Raw genomic sequence first — 20,377 nt, 5'->3', positions numbered from 1 at the left:
AGCTTCTCCTTCACTGGGATCTGCAATTTCAGCACAAGGGGACTTTGGCTCCCTTGTGGACCCCTCAAGACGCATTTCATTCGAGGCAGCCAAGACCTTCTTTTCTGCCCTAGATGTAGAACATTTTCCAGGAACCTCTTCAAGCTCCTAGAGATTGTCAGCTTTATCGATTGGTCAATGGGAGCTGTTTTCAAACAGGTGGAGCAGGCTAATCTCGCAGAAGACGTCTTGGAAAAAATCGGGATTCCTTTCCTGCACCGATATCGCTATCCATGATGTGGCAGGCGAAATTTCCTCCCTCTTCGCCATGGCCACTCTGAAGAAGAGGGAAACTTGGTGGTCGTTCTGGTCTAAGGCTGTGACTTCTTCGCAAGAACGGCTTTGATGTTCGCACCCTTTTGACAAGGAGGGCCTCTTCCCAGAAGCAGTAGTGAAAGACGTCCTGTCAGCCATGGATAAGAAGGCGGCGTCACACATCCTGTCTATGTCTTCCACCAGACCGAGGCCTGCTCCGCTCCTTTGACCAAGATGGGTCTCCTCTTAACAGGCATCCGTTTCGTAACTCCAGGTCCAAACCTTACTCAAGGTCCCGCTCTAACTCCAGGGGTCACAAGTTCTCCTCAAAGCCACAAGGTCGTCCTGCCAGTAAGTAGGATCCCTGTCCTCCATGCGCCGGTGGGGCCAGACTCAGCCTCTTTTGGGAGGAATGGAGAGACAGAAGTGCAGATCAGTGGGTGGTGCAAGTGCTCCAGTTAGGCTACCGTCTGCCGTTCGCCCAACCTCCTCCTCTCTCCAATTCTCCCATTTCCTTGACAGCATACTCAAGAGGCTCAGTCAAGTTTTGGCCCTAGAGACAGAAGTCCGGTCTCTCTTAGGGAAAGCAGTCATCAAAGTAGTGCAGGACGTGTCAACCCCAGGTTTCTACAACCGCCTGTTTGTAGTCCCCAAGTCATCAGGGGGTTGGAGGCCAGTTCTCGACGTAAGTGCTCTCAATATGTACTTAGTGAAAACCAAGTTCTCCATGGAAACGAACCGCTCAGTTCTTCAGGCACTAACTCGGGGATTGGATGGTGACCCTCGACATGGAAGATGCCTACTTCACATTCCAGTACATCAGGACTCCAGGAGGTATCTTCGGTTTGTTTTCAAGGACAAAGTTTACCAGTTCGGGCTCTCTGCTTCAGCCTATCCACAGCCCCAGAAGTGTTCACCAGGATTCTCGCCCGATAGGTCATTGGCTCCACCTGGAGGGAGTTCGGATCTCCTTGTACCTAGACGACTGGCTACTCCGTTCATCATCAAGGGACCGCTGCATGGAGGACCTTCACAGAACCCTAAGGTTAGCTCGGGACTTAGGGATTCTGATAAACACGGAAAAGTCGAGCTTAGTTCCTTCACAGAGGATTCTTTATTTGGGGATGACTCTGGACAGTTTAGCTTTTGGGCTTTTCTGTCTCCCAAAAGGGTCTCCTCCTGCCTTCGGTGGAAGTTTCTCCTCCTGGACAGTTGCTCTGCCCGTCAGTGGATGGCTCTCCTGGGAACTCTGTCGTCAGCGGAGTAATTTGTCAGGTTAGGCCGTCTGCACATGAGACCCTTGCAGTTTTTCCTCAGGGTTCTTGGGACAGAAGGACCCAAATGGACTCCATGGTCTTCAACATTCCCCGACGTCAAGGGGCATCTTTTTGGTGGAGGTCGCGGAAAGGCTTTCGGAGGGTCTGGATCTCCTCCCAAGACAACCATCCCTGCAGATGTTCTCAGGCGCGTCCAATGTTGGGTGGGGAGCACATCTAGGCCAACCTCAGGACGTCAGGAGTGTGGTCGGACGAACAGAAGAAGCTCCACATCAATGTCAAGGAACTGTTGGCCATTCACCTCGCTCTCCAGGAATTTTTTGGACCCGTCTCTCAGGCCAAGCAGTCGCTGTTCACGCCGACAACTCGACGGCTCTAGCCTACATCCGGAAACAGGGAGGTACCCATTCCTTTGCCCTGTTCAAAGCTGCGAGGGACCTTCTTCTGTGGGCAGACAGCAACAGGGTGGCCCTGTTCCCTCGGTTTGTGCAGGGAAAACTGAACGTCCTGGCGGACCAACTCAGCCGTCGGAACCAGACTCTCCCTACGGAGTGGACCCTGCACCCACAAGTGTGCCTAGATCTGTGGAATCTGTGGGGCACTCCCATAATAGATCTCTTCGCTACCTCCAAGAACCATCGTCTCCCAGTGTTCTGCTCACCAGTTCCAGACCCACTGACTCACTTGGTGGACGCCATGCTCCTAGACTGGACGAATCTGTTTGCCTATGCCTTTCCTCCTTTCGGGCTCATCAGGCAAGTGATAAACAAAGTGAAATTCCATCAGAAGGTCGAGCTGATCCTCGTTGCCCCATTCTGGCCAAGGAAGGAGTGGTTCCCGGACCTGCTAGATCTCCTGATAGACTTCCAAGGCTTCTCCCTCAAAAGAAGTCTCTTCTCAGACAACCCCACCTAATGAAGTTCCACCAGGGATTGTCCACTCTCGCTCTGACAGGCTTCAGACTGTCAGGAAGCTCATCAGAGCGCGAGGTTTTTTCAAGCAAGGCTGCAGAGGCTATTGCGAGGTGCAGAAGGGACTCCTCGAGCAAATTATACCAATCCAAGTGGACAGTCTTCAGGAACTGTAAAAAAAAAAAAAAAAAAATAGTATCTCTTCTTCGACGTCTATAACTCAACTTGCCGATTTTTTCATTTACTTGAGGGATTCAAGAAAATTGATGCCATCAACCATCAAGGGCTACAGAGCTATGCTGTCCTCCGTCCTCTACCATAGGGGTTAGACCTATCAAATAACCGAGACTTGTCAGACCTCCTCAAGTCCTTAGACACAGCTAAGGCCCCAAAACCTGCCCTTGCCTGGAATTTAGATGTAGTTTTGAGGTGGTTAATGTCTCAAGACTGAACCTTTAGAAGGTCTTTCTCTTAGAGACCTCACTAAGAAATCCCTTTTTCTGGTTACTTTAGCAACGGCAAGAGGGTTAGTGAAATACAAGCCATTGACAAGGAAGTGGGTTTTCACAAGGTAATGCTGTTTGCTCATTCACCTTGAATTTTCTGGCCAAGAACGAGTCTCCTTCCAACCCGTGGCCTCGGTCCTTTACCATTCAGAACCTCTCCGAAGTGGCTGGCCCTCAAGAATTGGAGGCTTCTTTGTGCCCGTTAGAGCTATCAAAACTTACTTGGCCAGAACGGCCAGCATCAGAGGACATTCCTCTAACCTGTGGTGTTCAGTGAAAGATCCAACCAGACCTTTATCCAAGAATGCCCTGGCTTTCTTCGTCAAGGAACTCATCTTAGAGGCGCACAGGCACATCAACGAAGACTCACGCCTAGTCAAGTCTCACATTCATGAAGTGCGCTCAATAGCAACTTCAGTGGCCTTTCCATCATAATAAGTCACTTTCGCAGATCACACAGAGCACCTTCTGGAGGTCAAAGTCGGCGTTTGCGTCTCACTACCTTAGGGAGGTTGAAGTTGCGTATCAGGACCTGTTTGCGTTAGGTCCCGTATCGGTAGCAGGCTTGGTTTTAGGGGGAACACACTAGGGGGGTAGGTTCCTTATCTTTCCTTCCCCCTGTGGTTTTATGGTTGCTGAGTTAATGGGAAGCCGGGGGTGCTCAGTTCACCTGGAGTACCCTCCATCCTTGTTGAGCTGCTGAGGGTATAGGGAAGGGGGATGTACAGTATTTAACTATTTGTAGGTTAGGCGGTGAGACCCGTTTTTCAGTCTGGTTGCTTTCCAATTGCTCAGGGCAAGAGCAAAAGGAAGTCACCCCTTGTCTCAGTCAGCGGTGTACTTCCCTGACTGCTTGGGTTGTTATGGAGCAGAGTGGCTAGCAGTGCTTACGCCCAAGGCCTCTGCAGGTAATGGAGCTTCAACCAGCAGCAGTACCTCCCTGCAAAAGCCCATCTACCAGGTAAGGGGACTCCTGCCCTTTTGTTGGTATGGATCCTTAAGATACCCATGGTTAGAGTTTGTTCCTTTTTTTTTTTGTGTGTGTGTAACCTTTCAATAACTGGTACCTCATCCCCTGCCCTTCCACCTTAAATGTGGAATCAGCTTTTACAGTGTTTTGGTAAGTCATTATAATGAAAATGACATTTTTATGATAAAATGATGTTTCATTATACATTTACCAAAACACTGTAACGTAAACCTCCTCCTCCCCGGGGAGAGGCGTTATCTCAGGTTTTCACTAATTGTGTATACTGAGAATGAAACTGACCTGGGTTTATGGGTATGTCTCCTGCCACGCTACCCCCACCGGCATCCGGTGGGGTTGGGTCTCCCGCCAATTGTATCAGCGTTCCAAACAAAGTTTGAAAATTTATATCTCGGACGTGTCGATTTTAAAGAGATAAAAGGCTTTTACAGTGTTTTGGTAAGTATAATGAAACATCATTTTATCATAAAAATGTAATTTTTAAAATGGTTAAGAAATATAATACAAACAACATTATCTTTACGATAATTGAAATATTCTTATAATAAATATAAAGTGAATATTTTCAAGATGATTTCATTGTCTCTATTCATTGTAAACCTATGTTCCAGGTGGTTACATGTTGCTGCCACTCAAGTGGTCGTGTCACACAGGCCCGCCCACCTGTTGATATCAGTGAATGCATTTTAGCTACACTAATACCTTTGTATTATTTATATTTTCTTCAGTGTTGAAGGGTAACAATAATCAAATAGGACTATTTCAAATTTTACAGCCAGTTTAAAAAACCATCAAAGGAAAGAGGAAGATATTCATATGCAAGTGGTATAAGGAAAAAATTTTTTTAAAATTTCTATATCTTGTAGGGGAAGTTGAAAGTGAATATTTTCAACCTTGTGCAGGGACCTTTTTTCCAAAAGTAAAAATATGCTAATTTTATGAAGTTATAAGTTTTTTTTCTAATTTTTTTAACATTTTATTTTGTAAAATTATAATTACAGCTCACACAATATCATAAGAGACAAGAACTAAAAGCAGTAACAAGCTCTGAATATATTTATTGTAAAATATTTACAGACGTCCTGGGTTTGGGAGCGGCAGTACATTCTCCCATGGCATCTCAAGTCAAACTGATATTCCTCTCCCATCTACTGAGCTACTAGACTGGCCATGTAAGAGTTGCCAGAATTCATTAATGGCCCATGGAAGTGATCTGATCATTTTTCCCGCAAAATTTGTTCAAACTGTATGGCGCAAAATCTTAAACATATGTGTGTGTCCCAGACACCACCACAAAGCCTATATGTAAACATATATGTATGTTACCCGTGACCACAAGGGGTTAAAGCCAATATCATATTGTTATGAAAACTTTTTATGATTTTTTTAATCATTTTAACATTTGAAACTAGGCTTGATATAAACTTTTTTTTTTTTGTTGAATGCATTGGCGATGAGTGAACAAAAGTTTTGGAAATGTTTTTTCAGTTTTTCTGAAATTAGGTTATAAGTGATATTTTCTTACACTTGTGATATATATGACAGATTTCACTCCTAAGACACATACTGTGGTCTTATTTTATGAGACAAACGTGTTTTCACAATCAAAAGAGAAATAAATATGTAGCATGTTAGATTGCCAGTTTGTGAATTTTGAACAAAATCTTATGCTGTCATGGAGCATCAGTTCTGAGCATGGCTGTACAAGGACTGTGGTCTAAGGTTTATAAGAAAACATTATCCTGTCTAAGGTTTATAAGAAAACATTATCCTACCAGATACTTCATCTTTGCAAATAGACCCTGATGTGTATTTTAAGTAATTTCTGGGGGGAAAAAAATATTTGTTTTTCATGCCATCAAATATTTTATTAACTGTGTAGTCTTGTCAAACCAAAGCATAAGGCTGAAGCATTGATTAATCTTTAAAAAGTATGAATTTTTTTCATGTTTTATTCTTTATGATGATAAAAATTTGAATATGTATTTTTTCTTTGAAGGTTACACTTGTTTGGACGTGATAGTACAATTCGACCAGGTTGGCTAACAATAGGACCAGGCTTAACAAGCAGTAATTTTGATCCTGATGTATATGCAGGATACTTTGCAAGTGGACAGACTACCACAGGGTGCACAGAGAGAATTGAAGCTCTTCGTCCAAAGTCCCCCCCTCCAAAAGTAAAAGGAGGTCCAGGGGGACGTGGGAGAGGGGGAATAACTCCGCGTGGAAGTTTCACACGTGGCAGGGGAAGAGCCAGATAGTTTGTTGTCTTCCATTATTCTCCTTCCCTCTGGTTCTGTTTTAACTTCGTAATCTACTAAATGTATTTAAACACTAAATTTACATTAAATGTCTAATTATTCTTGTAATATCTTTTATCTTTTTAATCATGTACTGACATTCTGGATTTTATCAATAAAGATATTTTCATTCAGACCAGATGTTTCATTTATGTATTACTATAAATGAGCTTGATGAAACTAGTTTGTCAAATTTCTTGGCATGCCTTCAGGATTTGTTTTTCCATGAGAGGTGAAAATAGAAGTAAGGTAAAGTTTAAAAAACTGGACAGGTAATGAGAAGAATTTCAAGTGGATGACTAAAACATTGAAAATACAAAGCAAAAGCTGTGCAGCGTGTGGGGAAAGGGACACTGCAAAGAAGCTTTGCTGTCTTACCATCTGTATTTTGAAGCATAAGGTATGTTGTAAGTGGTAATTTTTACACGAGCGAAGTATGAAAGGCTCTGCTTTCATACTTAAAAGTGTTTTTCTCCTAGAAAAAATAGGGTTATATTCCAGATGGTCATTACCTACCCTGTAAGCCTGCAGCAAATATTTTTTCACCAAAAATACTATTAAACATGCTCCATTTTATATGGAGTATCTGAGATCTGTGAGACAGGAGGCAAGAGTTGAGTAGATAGTTGTCGAAGTGAAAACACAAGAAAGACTCAAGTGGTGGAATTTCTTGTTGGCATTTTGCTTCGTATGTTGTAACTGAATTTATAGTAATGTAATACAGAAGCAAGAAAGAGGGAGACAGCCAATTAGCAAGAAAAGAGAGAGAGTATGTTAAGAAATTACACACTTCCCAATGTCCCTACTGTAATAGGAGAACAGAACAAGTTTTTTGTTCCATGATCACTAATGTATATTTATGCAAGGAATAGTAATTAAGTAAAAAAAAATTAAAGAGAAAGTTAACTGATCTTTGAGGAAAAACATGGATTATGTTTCACCATCAATTACATAATCCAAAACTTGCATAATGCAAGAAACAATGCTTTAAGATAAAAATCAAGTTTTTTGTAACAAAGTTTTACCAAATTTTTATGTAGCCTGTTCATGCATCTTTCAGAATCCTCTAACGCTCCAATCTCTGAAGATAGCAAACATCTGCAGCTCTTACTTTTTACAAGTTGGCACTTGCACACCTGGTCCTAGTAAAAAGTAGACTGTTGGTTCTTGTGTAGTCCAAACAGCTTGTGACAGTAGTACAGGGCAGAGAAGAGCAGTAATTGTATTTTAGAAAACTGAATTTGTTTTGGTACAAACCCGTTACTTTTACATAACTTAAATAACAGTTTATGTGGGAGGGAGCTGGTATACATCTCAAAGAGACCAATGAGTGATCTAGAAGGGAAAAGAGGAGCCAATGGGTAAAGAAGAGTGATGAACCCATTACTTAAACAATTAGTAGGTGAAGTAACAGACTGCAGTTCTGTTTGTGAAAGGATCTGCAAATTATATAAGGAAATCTGAAAAGAATGGAGATACACTCTCAGCATCTACAGTGTACCAGGAAGTTACATAGGATAATCTACACCAGGTGGATGCCAAAGTGATAACTAATGGTTTGATTAGTATGAATCCTCAACTCCAAAGTTTCCACTGGAATAAGGTGCAACTGTCTAGCTGTAAATAAATGACCCATCATTAACAATACCTTCAATACATTGTAAATCAAAAGGTCTTTGTGAAATTGAGCAATTCATGTATTCCCTCTGCTTTGTGTTCTACAAACCTTGACTCATCTTCAGCCTCCCATCTCAAAGTTATCCAAGCAAGTCTGGTCTTCCAACTCCTCTGTTACCATCAGTGCACTTCACATGGTGCATTGTAGGCATTACTAAAAGGTATTTGCAGCGTCCTTTCAGCTTCTAGCAGCATCCACTTTTTTTTATTTTTGCTTCTTACTTTGCTTCTATTCCTTCATCCTTTTTTCAGCCTTGCTATCCAACACCTGTGAACTATTTCTAATTAGTACAGCTGTGAGGTTTTCTCCCAGTTCCACCTTTAGATCCTTGTACTTCATTTATTTTCTGGATCTCTCTTACCTTGCTACCTAGTGCACCAACTCCCTCTTTTCAATGTCTTTAGTGCTGAATGGCCAAAAGTACCCCAGTGCTTGGCTTGATAGTGTGAATATCATAAATCAATCAATCAACCTGGGATGGTATGAGGGACATATCCAAGCCATCTGTCTCCTCTTCATCTGTATCTTGTCAAAATGGCCAACATGAGTAGTTTCCATAATTTCATTTATGGCATTTTTACCTCTGTCGTAATGCTTTATTCTGAGACTGGCAAATCTTTAGATATAGTTCCATTGTCATACCATTCCCTGTAGCAATAAAGTTCTCGCTAGTCTACATAATGTAGAATCTTACTTTCATATGTAAATTAAAACTTATTTACTTGCCCTTTGTTTTACTTAACTTCTTTAGTCTTTCACTAAATTCATATTTTCCAGATGGTGTCATTTCACCTATTCAAGCGTACTATGTTGTTACTTATGTTTTTCTTAGATTTATCTTGAGTCCCATCTTTCTTAATATATAGTGAATTCTGTTAAACAACTTTATAAATCTTGTGGCTTTTTGTTCATTAAAACAGTATCATCTGCATATTCCATTCCTGTCGAAATTCATCATTACTACAGTCTAAACCTCCTCTTTCATCTCCAACTCTTTTCATTATACAATCCATGAGGAGAGCAAATTGCATAGGCGTCATAACATTCTTGTACAGCACCCCAGAATTTACTGCAAATTCATGTGACAAGCTTCTATCAACATTAACCTGCATCTACTTTGTTCATGGTTAATTTATATTAGCTTCACACGTTTATTGGAAACACCATAATGATGCAGGACCTTATATAAATATGGGACTGTGCTTGTTATTGAATCTACCAGTAGGGGATTTTTATATTTAGTACACTCTCTCAGGTATCCCTTGCCAATTATAAATTGACTCTACCAACTTGCATCCTCTTATCTCTGGTATACTGTATCTTGTATAACATTCTCAGGTTCTGCAAAAACAAAAATATTTTATTTCTTCAGGAAAGTTCATTTGTTGGTGCTTAGGGCACCACAGTACAACTCTGTTATTGTACCATTTTGATTTAACTCTCGATCACAGCTCTCCTTTCAGTCAGCGTCTTCTCTGTTTGGTGTTGAGATCATACCTCTGCACCATGATTCACAAACAGCTAGAATGTCTACCTATCATATATAATGAATTCCTTTTCTTCCAGCTGTATATTTCCAATTGATTCAGAGTTCATATGTTCAAAGTTCTTATTTGCAAATTTTCTCTTAGTATTTATAAAACAGGAGATTTCGTTGCTTCAGGTACCTTTCCTAGGAGACTTAAGGGCAGAAAGGCATAAATTTCTAAATTGTCTCATCTGTGGGATAGAAGAGCAGTGGTTCACAACTTAGTTGCAAAGGCTTGCTGCAAAGAGACATGCTAACAGGGTTCTACGCAGTTGCCAGAGTTTTGCCGGTAATGTTATGAAGAGGCCATTCTGCTTGAGAAACTTGGTTTCTCCTGTTGAGTGAGTTTGTGATGATGGTGTATTTTTATGGAAGGAACTTTGGAACAAGCTGAACATCACTCTCTTTCACACAAGCAAAGATGGAAACTGCCAGTTGACTAAGACTCTTGAGGGGGATGATAGCTTTTGAGTTGTCTGACATGTTCCCTGGTATCATGCTAGTGACTTGTGTTGAGAAGGCTGGAAAGCAGCAAAATTTCTGGAGTTGGAGGAACTAGAAGAACCCCTACCATGAGGTGTTACAGATCTTTCCACTACTTTGGATCAAACATGTCATGTAACTGGGAAATAGTTGGGAAGTCTTTAGGGTAAAACATTTATTCAGCCAAAGCTGGAATGAATGGATCAAGAAGCAGCTTTGGAAGTAACTCCTTCAAAGGTGCTAGATGGGTGGATGTATGAAATGTAAGGACATAGCATGCATTGGAACCCTGAGGAACCACGAATAGAAGATATTCTGCATGGGTTATTGCAGCCACTGTAATCTATTTTTCTTTGAACAAACCAGCACCTTTGTGGTGTCTATAAGTATGATTTTTCCAAATTGATGAGAAAACTGAGGTCTTGACATATATGTAGAAGATGTGGAGGTGAAGGTAGAAGTCCTTTTGCTTCGATCAGTCAAGAAAATGTTGAGGGGGAATGCTGACTGTGAGGTCAGACTGCAACTGCCACCAAAACTATGAAACACCTGGGGAGCTGTAGCAAGCCCAAAACCTACACTGCAAAGCATGTCTTGTCTCTCCATATAAACAGAAGATATTTTCTTGAGTTCTGATGAGTGCAAATGTTGAGAGTGCAACTTGCAAATAAATGGAAACCAGAAAAGTTCCCTTCCTAAGTGAAGTTACAGTCTGCATCCTGAAAGGAGTATGAAGATGTAGATTCAAAGTTGTGAGTGTACGTTTTGAACCCAAACTGTAGTGAACTTTGAGTGGGATCCATTTTGAGAAAGGATGATAAGTGTCTTGCAAAATTTGAAAAACCCAATTATCAAGATTTTAAGAACCCAGTGCTTTGTTTTTATTTCCTGTTGTGACCTTACAAAATTCTGGAAATGAGCCCCACCAGAGCTGGAATAAACTGTGGGCTGCTGCTGCAACCACCGTCTCCTATCTCTGCAATTACACCGAGGACTTCGTAGAAGCCCTCAGTGGAATTACCGAGCACAGATGTTTTACCAGTCTGCCCTGTAGAGGGGATAGTGCCGTGCACTGCAGGCATTACCATTCAGATTATCTTTCTTCCATCCTGCTATCCACCCTCTCCCACTATCCACCCTCTCCCAACAGTTATTTCATAGTGCAACTGCGAGGTTTACCTCTTGTTACACCTTTCAAACCTACCTACTCTCAATTTCCTTTCCAGTGCCGAATGACTTCTTAGGTCCCAGTGCTTGGCCTTTGGCTTAAACTCTATATTCCATTCCATCCTTTACCAGTCTGAAGAGAATTAAGAACAGATCTATTCCTGGAATGAGGTGAAGGACCAGGCAGTTAAAATGTTTCCTACTCTGCCTTCCTGGAATGAAGAACTGTTGGTTAGAAATGGAGCATCTAGGGTTCTTCATAGTTGCTTGTATGGTGGCTGAATCGAACTTGCTCGTCAAGCCAGTTATGAGTTGTGAAGGAAACGTTTGGATCCATGACATCAGTCACCTTTAGATCTTTAGACGGATTCCAACACGGTCATGTTATCATCACTCCTCAGCAGCATGTATTTATCTGTTGCCAGGTACTGTAGTAGTAAACATGTGGTCACTGAGGAGTTGGATATTATCTCCCCTAACCAGAAGGAATTTTAGTAGGAATATATGAGGGTAAAAAGACCAAATTCAAAATATCAGAAAGTTCTGAATTAAAGACAAACAACTTCATTTATGACTATTTATTTAATCTAAACAGAACGTGATGACAAAATTACATGAACTAAATGACAAAATTATATAAACAAAATGACTCGTTCATTCATTTGATACAATAGTGAGACTTTCATACCAGTGCTACAAAATTGTTCATTTAATATTACAAATTCTTCAAAGATCAGGAGCATATGCTAATGGGAAACATCCTATAAACCATCCAGACCTTAGTAACCTCTTTTAGGTTTATACAGAAGAGAAAGTACAATATGTAATGCAATAGAAGAGGCTTTTCAAAAACTTCAGGAAGAAACAGAGAAACCATTCATCATAACTTCTGCAGCCAAATTAGAATTTGTTGATGCGTCTTTGAATGAAATATATTCAGTTTAAGTAACATAGACTTGATAATGCATCCAATAGCTGAATAAATATAAATGTCCTGAAACACTCAAGGCATATAAGGTCTATGTACCTTCAGAAAACTAATACCACCATCAAACGGGGAGACTAAACAATCTTCTCTCTTTTATTTTTAAGAGATTTTAATATTGTTTATGCAAATGGCAAGATTCTTCATCCAAGGTTGTGAGGGGTAAGGTTTTGTAATCTCTTGAAGGGGATACAATCTGTATGCTTGAATTAGAGCCGTGGGTGTAAGCGTAAATAATTGTCGAAAATTGTAACTCCTTTTATATTCATTAGCATTGAATTTGTCATAGAATAAAAGTTTTTGCAATTGAAATAACAGTAAGAAAAATTAATTCAGAAACACTATACCATCCCAGTAGATCCTGTACTATATTACTGACAGATACTCTAACCTCATTTGCGTTTGACATGTACAGGCGTGTAGAAAATGAGCTCTGTGAAGAGAAACTAAGAGAAAACAACAGCCCTTAGTCGATTATTGAAAATTAAAAAGGGAAATATTTGAAATTTATGTGTAAAAAATAAAGAAACCCAAGTGAAAGTGACATAGCAAATACAGCAATAGTGAAGAAAAGGATGACGTAGTGATGAAGCCTGCAGTACGGGAAGAAATTATCTTTGTTGTGTCTGGCACATCAGAAAATCGAATTGGGATCAGATGTGAAGTTGTAAACAGTGGTTCTTCTTGAAATGGGATTAAATGAATAACAACAGCTTAAGACGTGACAGGTGTAGGTTGTGTGTCAGTGAAAAAAAAAAAAATAACAAAGTCTGGTGATATTAAGATGACTAAGATCAACATGAGAGAGGTGAAATTCACTGGAAACAGTAATCAAAATAAATAAAAAACGGAACCACGGATAAGCAAACGGAAAATTCAGGAACACACTATGCAAACAAATTAACCCCTCCCCCAGAAAAGGAATACTTTAGTTGTGAATTCTACTTACCCTACGATGAAAGCTACTAAACAAGAAAATTATATGAGTAATTGATGAAATTCCAGGATAATGGAAAAAGCAGCAAACCAGGAAAAGATGGATACTTCTTTGTGAAAAAAAAATGACCACAAAGATCATGTCAGCAAATGTCCCAGAAGGTGGAGCAGAAATGTTACAGAATATATGGAAGGGAAAAACTCATGGCTAAAAGATTTGGCAAAAATAGAAAATAACAATAAACATTTTACAGTGAAAACTAAAATCATAGGAATGAAGCATTACATCATAAATTGCTCATCATAGGTAAGAAGGATTACAGTGATATGTGATGATAAGCCATATGTGCTCAGTAAGATTTGCAGTGTTACTAACAGATACCATGTAATACAGAGCTTCAAATGTCGGATATCTGGACATATGGACTGGAAAAATGTACTGGAGAAGTTGTATGCCCAAACAAACTAAGGAAAAAGCTCCTGAGATGCTTTCGTGGGCAACGTGTTAAAAGCTGAACGTGACAGACGTATGTGGCCACCACAGCTGTTTCCTTCCACGCATTTGAAATATGATTGACTATATTAACCAGATAATTCCCTTTTGGGTGTTACCATTCCACAGTATACTGTATGGCACTGAAATGGTCAAATATTCTTTAGTACTGCGTACAGTGTGCCATCACACTTTGCAATGCATAAGGCTTTTTGCAATATCCCTTGAAACCCATAAGCACTGCTTTCAGTCAGTTTTTGTCCAGTAGATGTCATTGTTAACCACAGAAAAACATGTATGGTTACACATTGGTGTTTTATATACAGTAGCAGAGCTAAGATACTATTAAAGTCCGTGATCATGTACATTCCTACTTATTTTTTAAGTGCATGTTAGGGCGAGAGCAAGTGTTCTTTACCTTCCACATTATCCTCTGAACTTTCAAAATCTACTGAGCATGTCGGTCGGTCCACTTGATGACATCATAGAACTGCCAAATTCTTGTTGCACATCTTTTTATTTGCCCTGAAGATGTACAGTACTCCATGTCAAATAGCTCCTAACATTTTTCGAGTTGATATGAAGTCGAGATGTTTCACTGAAAACACTGAAATTTAGGTGACACATTTTACACTTCAAGGAAACTTGAGTGCTCAGTATCCTTCAAAAATTATTTCTAAAGAATTACTACATATGTAGCTTATTCCAATTTTCATCCTTAGCCCTTGAGTTAGCACCTGGATGTTAACAAATAGCCTTCATTTTGAATCCAAAGAGTTGCGAGACAAGGACCTTCAATGAACAAACTTATTGTTTTTTCACTGGTATCGCCCGGAAAAAAAAAAGAAGAAGAAACAAATACAAAAAACGGGTCAGTGCGGGACAAAATGATAAGGTGAGCGAAGCAACAGGTAAAGAATATTATGTTAGCACAGATGAACTCTTACAGCCGCAAGTGTAATCTGTAGTGTGTATGAAATTAAAATTATGGATGGCTTGATGGTTGGATGTGAGTCTGTCATTAATATGCCTGGCTTTGACACTTTGACTGCTTGTCTGTTAGGAGATTTCGTAGTCAACCTAAACCTAACAAGGTTTTGAGTTCACAGTTAGTTTGTAATCTTTGTTGATGATTGTTGTTCCAGCTAAGGAAGAAATTGATATACGACAAATAAACGAGATAATAATATTTGCTATCGTTAGCAATATATGGTGACAGGTATGACTGTAGCAACAGTCGCCTTGAATATGATTACAGTGGAATGCTGAACACAAAGAAAAAATGGAATGTTGTCAATTTTTTTGATTAAGAAAATCGTATAACCGAGGAATTTAACGAGTTCCTTCGGACCGTTTTGTACATTCCTTATTCATTTATATGAAGTGTTTGTTTCACAGTCACAAAATTTTGTCGACAAATTTTTCAAGAACACTGCTAAAGAAATATTGATAACAAAACTGTAACTTAGCCTACATATACTTAAAACTCAAGACTGCAAGACAAGGCATTAATTGGCTATTAATAATAATAATAATAATAATAATAATAATAATAATAATAATTAACGGATGCATTGATCTTATAGGGTCTTCTCTGATGATAACATTGATGGAATCATGATTACCATAAACAATTAGTAAATACTTCGCTGAAAGTACCATGCTTATTAAACACGCTCACACACACACACACGCACACACACACTCATTACAGCGCGCAACGGCTTGGCTGGTAGAGCAGTCCAGACGTTCACACCAAATCTTTTATTTCCCTTAATATATTATATCATTTAGGGTTGCTTTTAGGCAAGTTTGCTAGCATAGGACTAGCTTAATTTAAACCAACTAATGACCAATCATTAACGCACATTACTAAATGAGACTAATTAAAAAAAAATTGATGAGCACCTGTGTACAGAACCTTAACCTGAACTAGAGTAGACCGAGTACAATTTCTCCACAGTTACTGAGGCTCTGCCTTGCCCATCACGAGTCTTCTCAAATGAAATATGTTAATTTTTAGCAAAACGAACGAAATGGAACCAAAAGTTTAATGCACACTGAATTGGGTACATATCTGGTAAGCAGTCTACAGAACTGACATGGGTCATACATTATGTGCCTGTCTTCATTAATTTTACTTTCATTCTATCTTGAACTAAGGACCCACAATACCGTAGTCTCTTGTTCAGGTTACAGTGTACTGTTTCAGTACAATGTATTACCAGGCCTGGAGACTTGGTAATACGTGATACTTACATCGTAACTAAATATCCTCTGAAGACTTGTCATTACATGATATTTAAATGACTTTTACCTGTAAACTTAAATATGTATTGTTTATGGCATAGTATGGAAGTACTTGCCGTTCTACCTCCTATAACATTTCCACTTCTCGTAAATGATTTAAGAAAGATTGATAACAGCTTTAGGAAGACAAAGGGAAACGGATATATTTGTACATGTTTGAAACACGAAAATTCAATGGAAAGGAAACTAAACGAACAGGTTTGGGATGACAAGAAGTGAAGATGTCACATACTCCTCATATATATATATATATATATATATATATATATATATATATATATATATATATATATATATATATATATAAATATCTTAAAACTTTACTTCCTTCTCGTCATTTCTTAACATCATATTAAGGTTCTCTACCGCTGAATGCACGCTGAAATACATATCTTACAAGTAATCTGTTAAGCCACACTACACTAAAGGGCTAAAGTACTTATGATATATAGACCTAGAAAAATAGAATTCCAGGTGTCATTTGATAAGTATCTTACAATGGTTTTGTGCGCTTTGTTATAACTTACTTGGCCGAGTGAGTAACATTTCAGCTAAATGATACATTGTACTCAGAGTCATAGCCTATTTCCTTATTGCTTCATATGCTACAAGATACGAAAAGGCTAAAGCATATTGTATGCCTGGAATGCACAAAAGAAACACAACTACAATGACTAGTTTTGGAAACATTAGGGCAAGGTCTATAACCAATTGACATTCAAATATCTTGATAAAGCTTCTACAAAATCTCTCCAAAATTATTTCTATTATCCAAAATATTCCTTAATGTTCCTGTGTGCACGGAAAGGCTTGATATGTTTTGGATGTTAATCCTGCGACAATCTTCCGATTGACTCACCATGCTTGTACTTGTTATAGCAAGCTTGAAATGGCTCAAGGGTAAGCTCCTGGTGTGGCGTCGTAAATGGGATTTTTCATGATGTGGTGCGGTGATGTTCCCAGGGGTTCTTGAGGTTGGGGGAAGCCATAAGCAGCATGGAAAGCAGCCCTATAGCTCTGCTGGGAAGCCACTGATGATCTTGAAGAATCCAGAGTGTCATCTTGATGAGAAAGGGCAAGTGCGCTTTCCTCTGTCAGCACTGGTTTCAGACAGTCTTTTAAAGATGCAACACCCAAAGGTCCAGAACCTTCCATGTGGGAGAAGATGGTGGAAACAGATGCTGTCCCGGCAAGATGTTTGTGCCTGTGGAGACATTAATGGGCTTTTCTGACTGAAATTTTAATATCTTTTTATAGCCTACCTACTTTAGTTAGTTTTGCAGTGACTGAAGAATTCTTTCAAAATAATTGCCATGTTGACAAAAGAACATACAGTAAATAAAACCCCAAAAGTTTAAAGAAAATTCCATCAGGAAATAGAAGTTGCTTTTATTTAGGTTGGAAAAGCAGCGGAAATTTTACCAGAGACAAGGTGTAATTACCGTGATCTCTCACCTGAATTCCTTTGCTTGTCTGGCGATTATTTTCATTTTGGGAATGAACACCAAGGCCAAGATTGCAGAAGCCAGAGCCAAGAGAGCAACACAAGTGGTCGGTGGATCAAGCGAAAGAGGAGCCAAGTAGCTCATCACTGACCACAGTCCAACTATTGGGCATGACACACAAGAGCACAGAAGCAACCAACGACCCTTTGTAACAGATTTTGAAAAATAGTTCAATATACACGCCTTTTGTATTGCAGAAATTTCTTATTGCACCATAATCACTCATTTCACTGATCAGAAATCTAAATTATTTGTTTGCTAATAGTCTTTGGATTTACCTCGTTATGGTTCCTGTGTATCTTCCTGTTGAGTGTAGAAAGGATCAAGCAGAAGACAAGAAGTAATATCAAGTAGATTCGAGTAGCAAGTATTGCCACCCTCTTCTGACCGCAAAGCCGACTTCCATCTGAAGCTAAAATAACCAGGGGCTCTTCACCTACACCCAGACCTCCAGCATGACCTAACATGCAGAGAACACCTTCCACTCCCACCATAAAGATCAGGGAAATATGCAGATTCATTTGTGAAACCTGAAAAAGTAAATATAAAAAATGAGATAGAAGATAAATCAATATTTAGGTCATTAAAATGATTATGATGGTATCACTCAAGTGATACCCAGTTGCAATAAGCACCTACTCCTTACAAATGAGTTTCAGTTCACGAAGTTCCCTGGCTATTTACACTGCATGTCACTTAGGTGGCTTTATAACTATATGGTGTATCGCTTAGATGGGATCAATGAATTTTAGTCTACTGACATAATTGTACTGGCATTGCCTTGTGTCCACCTAGCATCAAATTAAGACCCCAAAAGTTTCAGCTGACATGGTGGCAGATATCTCTGTGCTGGGCTGGGGGAAAAAGAAAAGTATAAACAGCCAACTTTTGCAAGCTTTGCGCCTACCCTTCTCTGCTATCACTGTATACTACTCTGGAACCAATGTCTGTCTCCTAGAGTTTTTCAAACAACCTAACTAAGAGGGATGTTTAGTTCTGAATACAAAGGCAGTTTGGTTTATTTTTAAGATATCTTCTGCCAAGGATACTACACCTGATGCTACTAATGAAGACAGAACAATACAGTATCTGATATCAAACTACTTCAGCTTGGGCTTCGATGTGTTGGAAACTTGAGTAGCCAGCCCATTGCTGTCTAAATACATTATCAAAAACATTACCAGAGGAAGGTTAGCCATTTGATAAATTTCATTCTGACGTTAGAATTCTGATCAAATCCTGTGCCTACTGTGATTAGCATCAATTATGTATTGATTTAGGTGTTTTGATTTATGCACAGGATAAAGCTTATTGATTTACAATGTTCCTGAAAATTCTTATTCAAGGAAAAAGTATTACATCTTCATAGCCTTTCGTATAATAGGTTGATTATTGCCAAATGGGTACGCTAGTAAGCCTAATGTTTTTTTAATAAATATACAACTGTTCAATACTTGTATTAAAGACAGTAAGAAGTGTGAGCAAAAGCATATCCTTCTTCTTCTTCTTCTTAAAGAACAAAAATTGTCCTGCCTCTGGCAAAAATTTTGCTTGTAAATGCCCTGATGTAAATCATGATTCAGCTGAAAAATATGCAAAGTCCAATGTGAAAGTATAAGGAGCTCTGTCCGTGAAGTTCAGGACTTGATGTTGGACAGCCATAAGAGAATAATGTATGTTGCTTGTTATGGGATAAAGATTAGTCAATGTTTATCATTTACTGGGGGAGAAAAACTTATTTTTCAAATAGATACGGGCCAGTACTTTACTGTAAAGTATTCTGAGGCTATGCAAAAGACTATTAAGGATCTTTCACACTGATTATTATATTACAAGAATTTGTCTCGAACCAAGAGAACTCGGTATCTGACCATTACACATTGCCAATTTTTGAAGATACTTTTAATATGTAAGGACACTAAAATCTTTTCTGAAGATGATCTAGATTGGGTTACTGGCATATTGTACTTGGTGAGCTTTTTAGTTTACTGGTAATTTTTGAAAGAACTTTTGGAAGATATAAATTATTAGGACTCCCATTGGTTTCTGTATTAACGCAGAAAGTTTCAGAAGCACATTCTTGGGGTTTTGCTAATTTACTTTGGGTTGTATGGTTTGCTGATGATTGATGATGATGATATTTAAATCCATGGCAAAACACGTGATGAGCAAGACAAACTCTTGTATGTTTCATTTAAAAGTATAAAGAACATAATATTTAGCTTAGAAAAGAAGGTTTTGTAAAGACTCATAGTGTTGTTCTTATGGGCCACTTTATTACTGGATGATATGCTGCCCGACATGGAAATAATGTCTGCTATTTTGGATTATTCAGCACCTAAATCGTCTGAAGATTTGCGTCGATTTGTTTAGGGTATCCTATATGCCTTAATTTCTTGCTCTACATAACTGATGGTTTACATCCCCTCTGTAATATGGGAAAGAAAGACTTCGAGTGAACATAGTCTAATAACTAAGAGAATTCTTTGCATACTGCTAAACGGATATTAGTGAACACTCCTGGTTTGCCTTTTTTGTGACCGTAAGGAAGATTTTTTCCTTGAAAATGATGCTTTTGAATGGCCTGAGTTCCAAGGTACGCAAGAAGCTCTTATCAGATTCTGAACGAAACTATTCTCAGACTGGGAAGTAAATGTTGGCTAGTCTCTCTTGGTTGAATAAGTATCCTAATTTCCCTCTTGGTCGTAAGTTAAGAGTTTTAACAAACAAACCTCTTGGGTCAGTTGATAAGACATCTCTTATTCATTTCTTCATGTTCTCAGATGACTTCATGATCAAGAATATAAATTTGATGAATGGTATAAGCTTGAGTATACAGTAATGACAATTGCTAATGCCTTGTCACGAGCTCCCATTTCACGATGAGCAAGTGAAGAATTCATTGCTGCCAAAAAAATATGTCATTAACTCCATTTAAATCCTCTTGACTAACTCTGATGATATTTTGAAAAGCCGAAACAAACAATTATGAAAGGATGGCTGAAGAGTTGTTCTA

At 39.0% G+C, this 20,377-nt stretch overlaps 2 protein-coding genes across 8 annotated transcripts in view; one reads left to right on the top strand and one right to left on the bottom strand.

Moving 5' to 3' along the window:
- Positions 1-6,412, top strand: part of Mettl14 (methyltransferase like 14) — a 217,211-nt gene extending 210,799 nt beyond the window's left edge. For 6 of the 7 annotated variants that reach the window (XM_067101911.1, XM_067101916.1, XM_067101912.1 and 3 more), the window contains one exon: positions 5,976-6,412. In XM_067101911.1, the coding sequence (XP_066958012.1) occupies positions 5,976-6,237 (262 nt within the window). In that variant the 3' untranslated portion in view covers positions 6,238-6,412. Of the gene's footprint in view, positions 1-5,053; positions 5,149-5,975 lie in introns of all 7 variants that reach the window. The other variant, XM_067101913.1, reaches the window with a different exon arrangement.
- A 5,283-nt stretch (positions 6,413-11,695) lies between these two features.
- The window catches only part of LOC136837201 (metabotropic glutamate receptor 2-like), a 142,229-nt gene continuing 133,547 nt past the window's right edge, over positions 11,696-20,377 (bottom strand). Inside the window, exons 14-16 of the mRNA XM_067101871.1 lie at positions 17,640-17,891; positions 17,312-17,505; positions 11,696-17,060 (exon numbers count right to left, since the gene is read on the bottom strand). Of these exons, the coding sequence (XP_066957972.1) occupies positions 16,751-17,060; positions 17,312-17,505; positions 17,640-17,891 (756 nt within the window). The 3' untranslated portion in view covers positions 11,696-16,750. The remainder of the gene's footprint in view (positions 17,061-17,311; positions 17,506-17,639; positions 17,892-20,377) is intronic.

Source organism: Macrobrachium rosenbergii, chromosome 58 (genome assembly GCF_040412425.1).
Source record: "Macrobrachium rosenbergii isolate ZJJX-2024 chromosome 58, ASM4041242v1, whole genome shotgun sequence".
NCBI classification, from domain to species: Eukaryota; Metazoa; Arthropoda; class Malacostraca; order Decapoda; family Palaemonidae; genus Macrobrachium; species Macrobrachium rosenbergii.
This window is presented reverse-complemented; position numbering and strand designations above follow the sequence as displayed.